Raw genomic sequence first — 8,280 nt, 5'->3', positions numbered from 1 at the left:
ACAGCGCCGGGCCTGCCGGGAAGTGTAGTCCGCCAGTGTCCGGGAGGGAAAAGCGCAGGCGCACTTCCTCCCCAGTACCGGTGTAAAACCCAATCTTACCCTGCGTTGGGAAGTCCGGCTCGTTCCTCGACCCGATTGCGCAGCGCTTCTCCACGGCAGCTTTGTCAGGCAGCGGTGCAGGAAGGTTCAGGGGACGAAGTATCTCGGGGCCTAAGTGCCACTGAGGCTTTGCTGGGAGTACTGCTGCGGTACCTAATCAGCACCTGGCAAAACCACCGCTGAGCAGCTCAGCCTCTTGGTGCTCCACGGAGCCGGTGTGCCAGCCCTTGCACGTGTTAATGTTTGCTAAGGGCTCATTCCAAGAGGTCTGTACGAGTTTACAGCTAACTTACTCAGCTGGGAATCACCATCTTCCTTTACAAGAAGAACATCTCCTAAGCTACTATTCAAAATGCTAAATGCCATACTGTTTTTATTACTAGCTTTAAACACCAAGTGCACTCCTTTACTCAATAGAGCACTGCTGCCTCATGTATTTATGTTACAATCTTGAGCTTTTTAAAAGCCAGCTAGTAGAACTGCAGATTCATGTTGAGTAGAGGCAGTACTGCTCATGCAACAGTATCTCCACGAGTTGAAAATAAATCAGATCAGAAGGGGCAAAGATAAAATGAGTAACCCAGAGTGATCCATATCTTACACATGCGTAAAACCCACATATAAGGCCTAACAGGACCTGAACTGCAAGAACAGCAAGTGATCTTCACTTACATCTGGAGAAGGCAGTGTAAATAAAACTGCACCTCCAGAGTCACAAGTATTTTTGGTGGGTAATACATGTGAAGTTCTGTCCAAAATTCTCATACAGATCAGAATCTACAAGGATTTGAGAGAACTGAAGAGCCATCAGTGAACACAGAAGCATTGCCCCTGGCTACAAAACACAAAAGATCTCCCATTTAGCAAGAGAGCTTACTCGGAGAAGAGTTGGTTTTTCCTGTTACAGACCTTATTCCTATCACCAAAACAGATTAAAATAAAAATTAAGGCCCCAGCAACACTGCAGCTGTCATATCTCACATTCACCACCACAGACAGTGATGCATGCAAAATAAAATAAGAGCCTGCAAACCTCTGGCAAAACAATTAAAAAAAAATAAATTCCTCCAAGATGAACAGGAAGTAGAAGAGCTTTTTCTTTTCAGAAAGTCACTCCAGCTTTATAATTGGAATTTCTGCTTAGCAATACAAGTTTTGTAACAGACACACTAACTGCAGATACATATGCCATGAGGCAAGAGTAGCCTTTAAATTGTGGGTAGAGAGGCATAAGACAGCACTGAAATTATTAATAGTTTGGACTGAGCTTTGTAAGATCAGGAGTCTGTTGATAACTTGCAGATTGTCTCAGAAAATTACAAATAATTAAGCTTGGATTATACATTCTTACACAGAGAAGATTCAAGAACTGACTTACTATAGCTTTACTTTCTGTAGATCTGAAAAGGTCTGTATTTGTTGTCCTCAGAGAAGCATGCATGTTACCCACTTTCCATATTTAATACCAAAATACACCTGTTTAACAACTGAGTGTACTTTCCAGACACCACCCTGCCAATGACTAGTAGAATGTATCATTTTGCCAACATTTTTATAATCTAAAAATATAATGCTGTGAAGCCTGGAATTTATGCAGCAACCATTTCTATTTGACCATTTGTTACCTCATTTTGACCTTTCTATGAATGTTTACTATGGCTCACCCACAAGTATTTAGTGAAATTAGTCAAAGTCTGAATTCCAAAATACTTACATTAAGATGTCACTGACAGTAGCTCCCCATGATCCATAATCAGTTTCTTCCACTCCAAGGATCAAATTCACTTCCATTTACAAAATACCTTTAGGAAAAACTGTTGATTCAGAGAACTAAAACAGTACACAACTAAATGCTTTCAGGCAGAACAAGTTATGTTCAAACTGTACTGATTTATTTACAACTGTAGTTTATAAACAGTAACACAAACATCTTTACATGAAAAAAATCTCATTGCTGAAGTAGGCACAGAGTCAGAGACTCTTCAGGAAATTTTCAGAAGGGAGTAGGAAGAGGAAATTGTAATACAACAGCTTCTGGGCTAAACTATAAATACATGAGCACTGGCCCAGGTGCAATTCATGCAAATATCTTCAACAGTTCAAGTTCTATTGGTGTGTACTCAAGATACTAAGACAGAAAAAAAAAAAAAAAAACCCAACCCAAAAAAACCCAAACAAACAAAAAAAGGAGTTAGTCCCAGAATTAAGGTGCCCCAGCTTGATTCCAAGTAAAATAACTTAGAATGACTGTTTTTTTTCTAAAGATCAGTTTCATTTATTTTACCTCCCAATGCTGCACCAATTCACAGGTTTTCATTTTGGTAATTTCCAAGTCAGCCTCTAAAGATGCTATAAGGACATTCCTGTACTGAACTTATTTAACAAGAGAGCAGTTCTAGGAGCAAGTGGAAAGCTGCTCATAAGCAATCACACAGTTGCTATCTCTGAAACATTTACTAGTTTAGATGATGTTAGTTAAAATGCTTGAAACAATGAAGGCAACAGGTAATGAATACATTTATCACAGGCATATAGTGCTTGAATCTCTTCACTTTGTGTGTGCTCATTTTCTGGCTGAACACCTTCAATCAGCATATACTTCTGTGCTGAACTGAAGGCTGTTAAAGGTCTAATTATTAGCTTAGACATTCTGTTTCTGAGGAGCAGGGTAACTTATTTTCAAGTGTCACATTCTGTCAAGAAACATTAACTTCTGTTTCAGTGCACACATTCATCTTTAAAAGAGAAACAGCCTCAACCTATGAAATGCAAAATTTTGCATAATTAAAAAAAATAGATAATCACAACCATGTAGTAAAAGCCTATTGTCCACACTTCGTTTTAGGATTTAAAAATACCCTACCAACATTTCAAACTATTTAACACAGTAGTGGGTAAGACTTTTAAAAAAGTCAAATTTACAAATTGCTTGCATTTTTTCCATTTATCTGCAGCCCAAGCTTAATCATTTCTAATGAGAAGGATCCAGTACCACTAGGATCTTTACGTTCTGTTCATAAACCCAAGTATCAATCAGTCCTTGATACTACCCAGTAGGCAAAGCCAAATTTATATACTGTATGTAATGGAGATACTTTACTTTCAAGCAACAGTAATTTAAAATCCATTCTGTTTTCAACTGCTTCTCTGTATCTCGTAGTGCTTCTTTGCTTTAACACACTTAATGCAAGCCTAAGCTGCATTTTCTCTTGCAGATGCAGATGACTTACATTAAAGCTGCATTAAAAATGAAGCAAACTGACCTTTATAATAAACATTTCTCAAAAACAAAACCAATATAATTAAAAAATTAAAAATACCATTCAGAAGTTGATAATAATTTACCCTATCTTAAGCCTGCTACTCAGGCACTCCCATCTCCAAACAGAAAAATTCTCTTAAGTTAGTATTCAGTTGGGAAACAGTCAGCTTGTGTCCACATACAGTATCCTGGTTGCTTCTTTATAAACCATTCTCTACAATGTCCTTAGTTATTAACTCTCCAAGGCGTCCAATACTTTCATGATCTGTTGTTTTATGGCTTTGGTAGCATCACCTGCATTTGGAATCAAATACCTTAAAAAAAAAAAGCCATCATTAATTCACTATAAAATAATTGAGCATTAATTCCATAATTCTTGCTTTTTCTTCTGGCACAACCTAGGGGGAAGCAGGAGGGGAATATATTGAGATGAAAAATTACTAAGAAAGTAACATTTGATTCCGATTTATGCTATGAAACACTTTCATTTGTGAACTTACCCAACTAATTTCATTCTAAGAGGTCAACGGGCATAAACCAACTTCTCTAGTTAGCTTCCACTTCTTATAAAACCAGGGCACCCCTGCACACTGTTCTTCGCAAAGAAAAGGATGAGAAAATGTCCAACTGGTGTCACCAACTTTGTTAGTGGCAAGAAACAACAGGCTACACCAGCAAAAAACAAGCCCTACATACCCATTCCTCTGACTTCCTCCAGCTTGAGCACACAGTGCTGCACATTGCAATACCTAACTTTAAGGAATCAGGTTTCAGGGGTTTGGAGTTTTGAGGTTAGGCTTCTGGACTCTTTGCGCAGTGCATAGGAAGAGTCTGATGTCCCAGAAAAGACAACACAGAAGAAACACCACTTTCTTAAATACCACTCTTCACAAATCCACACTTTTGGCTGTAGTATGTCTGTTTTGTTTTCATTTAAGACATATAACAAAAACCCAAACCAGTTGCATGCATCCCATCCCCAGCAACTCTCATTGCAGACCATGGAGTTCCTCTCTGCTGGGTCTTGTAAACTCTACTTATTCTGCTGACTTTTTTCTAGTTCACATTTGAATTATCTATTTCTAAATAAAAATTATCACTTTTCAACTCAATTATGGGAATTATAGCATGCCCCTGATTTCCTGTTGACAGTGCTCTGAATATCATTAACATCTCTGCTACTGAAATGGCTTACCTTTCAACTGCCAAAATTTCTATGCCTGAAGGATTGCTATTTCCATATTTAAAGGTGATCAATTCTGGATGTTTCTTCTTAGATGTGATTTTCACTACAGAGTTGAGTGCCTGTCGAGACTGTATGTAAGCCAGTCCCTTTCGTGATGGAATCTCTCTCAAACAGTACATATGAGTTGCTGTTACTAGTAGATGACTTTAAGGAAAAGAAAAATACATGTTAAATTTGCTAATGAACTAAATATCAGCTATTTAGAAAGCTAAATTCTACAAATAAGCTACTTAGAGAGACAGATGGAAGTTCCCAAATCTGACCATGACTAAGAAAAAGTCCACATAATTTTCTGCTACCCAGATTCAACAGGGTTTGTACTCTTTGGGGAAGCCAAAGCATGTTCTGCTCTTCCAGGATTACCAAGGTCACTTAATCTTAGGGGCAAGATGGGTGCGTACTACAAGGCACAAACAACTAGACAAGAAAAAAAACCACATGAGCCACAGGTACTTGGGTCTACCTGGTCTTGAAAAATAAGCCTATGTATACTGAGCATAATTCTCTTACTATCTTTTACAAAGTAAGACTTCATGCTAGGTTTTGTACATAATTACCATTCTGTAACACTGCAAATACAATGTTAACATTTTGTTCTAGGTTGGTTTACACCTTTATTTCCTAGTTTAATATAAAGAATAACTTAACTGTCTGATATATATATATATATATATTTAAATATGCATCACTGTCTGACATATATATATATATATTTAAATATGTATCACGACAGACATTTTGATGAAGCTTAGAACTATCTCCAGTACCTGGGAAACATATGCCCATTTTCTTTTACTTCATTACAGGGGAAGTTATACTTCACATCAGGTTTATTTATCCATGTTTGGATGTTGACAACCTCTTTTCGATCATCATCCGACATCGAAGAGCTATCAATTTCATCTATTTTGAAGGGAAGAGGTATAAGTAAAAAAATAAAAATACAAATATTTTCAAACACAACATCAGACAATTTTTCAATTCCAACCCACTGCAGCTACGCTGGTTCAAGCCAACGCCTACCTAGCCATAAAGAATTGTTCAGAGGGAAGAACGAAAAGGGCACATGTCTGATATTTCTCTTTTAATTCTCTCTCAACAGAGAACTATTTTCAACTCAGAAGATTTCTTATATCTTGCAGCCATGTGAACTTTTTGCATCTGTAACACCAATAGATTTTGGCAAAGACTACCAGAACCACGTTAACTACATGGGTGTGTAGTGCTCAGTTTTCTACACTTCGTTAAACTATTTATTTCAAAGCAATTCAGAATTAAAACCACACTTTCCAAAAGATTTTCACCAAAAAAAATTATGAAATTTAAATGAATGGAATAAGGCCCATTCTCATTTTGCATAATCACAGAATGGTTGAGGATGGAAGGGATCTCTGGAAGTCACCTGGTCTCTCCTACTCAAAGCAGGGCCACCTAGAAAAGACTACAATTTTTACAGCAAATTGCAATTATTTACTACAAAAAAACCCCCACTAAACTTCACAAAAACAATTATACAGAAACAGGCTCACTTTTTGCATTCTTCTATACCAAAATAACATGAACTTCATATACATTGGGTTTGCTTATTCAAATCATTGTCGCAATTCTGCTTACTTACTAATAGTGCTTTTAAAAGCAAATGTAAATAGAAATTAGCAAAGAACCATTACTGAAAACATGTTCTAGACAGGTCTTTGAGGACACAATTTCCTGAATCCACACACTTTGCCAAACACTATAATGGATGCTCAAAAAACTGTGCAAACTTAGTTACATGGCATTTAGAGCAGTATCTCATTAGTGTTAAAGCTTCTGCCTGATAGTTCCATTTTGTTCCTTCCCAGTTCTTACACCAGACAAACAATGATCAGCTGCTTGTCATCATTCTTATTTAAACAGCTCGAGATCCTATGAATCTCTCTCATTAATCTTCCTAAACTATATCTTTTTCAAGTCAAAGATTCTTAGTCTAGTTATTTGTTTCTCACATGGAAGCTAAGTATGCCTTTTGGGCACAGAACAGTTACTTGTGAGATGACAATGGCTAGGAGTGAGCTAATGCTAACAGAACAAACCAGGACAGCACTAGGTCTGTGCCATTCTAACATTAGCGCTAGTCTCAAAAATAACCTCCTCTGTGAAAAGTGTGAAATTCCAGTTTTGTCTTGTTGTGTCCTTTCTGTAATTTTTCAACTAGATGAAAAAAAAAAAATCAATATAATTTGCGTGTATTTCCCACAGCATTTTACATGCATATCAAGAGATGAATCAATTATTAATAGATTCAGTATTAAAAAGCAAAGTCCAAAACACTGGAAAGGTGCTTACACATTAGGCATCTAAAGTCTAGCTCCAACTATACTTTCAGTATAGTGCCCTAGGCACAGGATAACAAACACAATCCAAGATGACAATTAGAAAAATGCCAAGTTGTAAGACACTTATAAAATGCTCTTATCTCTCAAATTTAATAACTTTGTCTAAATAAGCTCTTCTAGGTAAAAGGAAAAATCTTCTACTGTACCAGTATCATATTCCTCTTCATCTCCGATGCTGAATACTGGTTTCACACCACGGTAGGGTTTTCCTACTCTGTCACTGCTGCTTACATGTCTGTTGGCAATGAAATGGGCAGGAGACAACATGGGGTAAGAGAAGAAAAGCAAGTTGCAAACTGATGGTATGACACGTACAATAACATATTAGAAAAATGTAAACACAACTGCACAACTGAGAAAGAGGAGAGAATTTTGTGCAGCTGCCTGCAAGGAAGCTGTGACTGACCCAACAAGCGATTTGGTTAGCGAAAGCGTGTTTTCAGTTACTTGGCAAGGCTGACTATTGTAATAAAGAACATGAAAATAAATACTTTTTTTTTGTTTAAAACAAACCAACCAACCAATCAAAACAAACCCTCCAAAACCCAACTTCTGACAAAATATATTAGAGACCTAAAAACTGATAACCTGCTATGAAGTTTATAGCATGAAACTGAAACATTTCTGGACAGTCAGGACAACTTTACAAGGATTCCAAATTGGGATGGAGAATAAAATGAAAAAACTATTAACTAACATGTCTAGAAGCTCATTTTTCATTCCTCAGAAGATAACAAAATACCTTAAGCACTTCAAAGTGAGGTTATTATAAACCCTACCTTGTAGTGTGAATTCTGATTTCCTGTTACTTTCTCCAGCATGTGGCAAATTCCTACCTTCCTTCCTGCATAGATACTGACTCAAAAGCCACATTTAAATCTATTTCTATAAATTGTATTAATGACATAAAAGCACAACTGAGTCTTAGTGTTTGTCATTAACAGCTGCAAAGCTTGAGATATTTTAATGCTTCAACTCAGAGTGCGGTGATTACATGGTCACATCTGCGAGGTTAAAAGTTCTGGCCCTCAATTGCTGGGAATACCTAAACAATACCACAAAATCTAAAGGTTCAGAGAGCCATAAACAAGGTGACTGCTGAAAAAAAAAATTACTAAAGGCTAACTTTTAGCCTCTAGAACTGGCAACATGCTGTAGTTTAAAAAAAAAAACAACAAAACCAACCCAAAACAAACAAAATCAAAACACATCTGTCCCTTCCTCCCATTTCAGTTCTATAACCTTCTGCCCCATAATGCTTATTCATATTTCCTATAAACTTTGTGCCCTAGTTC

At 37.0% G+C, this 8,280-nt stretch overlaps 1 protein-coding gene across 2 annotated transcripts in view; it reads right to left on the bottom strand.

Annotated features, from left to right (window-relative positions):
• Window positions 1-1,950: 1,950 nt before the first annotated feature.
• The window catches only part of TBC1D23 (TBC1 domain family member 23), a 35,048-nt gene continuing 28,718 nt past the window's right edge, over window positions 1,951-8,280 (bottom strand). For both annotated transcript variants that reach the window (XM_031051329.2, XM_031051330.2), the window contains 4 exons: window positions 7,132-7,220; window positions 5,375-5,510; window positions 4,557-4,751; window positions 1,951-3,675 (listed from right to left, as the gene is read on the bottom strand). In XM_031051329.2, the coding sequence (XP_030907189.1) occupies window positions 3,594-3,675; window positions 4,557-4,751; window positions 5,375-5,510; window positions 7,132-7,220 (502 nt within the window). In that variant the 3' untranslated portion in view covers window positions 1,951-3,593. The remainder of the gene's footprint in view (window positions 3,676-4,556; window positions 4,752-5,374; window positions 5,511-7,131; window positions 7,221-8,280) is intronic.

The sequence above is a fragment of the Melopsittacus undulatus genome, chromosome 2, assembly GCF_012275295.1.
Source record: "Melopsittacus undulatus isolate bMelUnd1 chromosome 2, bMelUnd1.mat.Z, whole genome shotgun sequence".
Classification (NCBI taxonomy): Eukaryota; Metazoa; Chordata; class Aves; order Psittaciformes; family Psittaculidae; genus Melopsittacus; species Melopsittacus undulatus.
The sequence above is the reverse complement of the archived record's forward strand: the minus strand, read 5'-3'. Positions and strand labels throughout refer to the sequence as shown.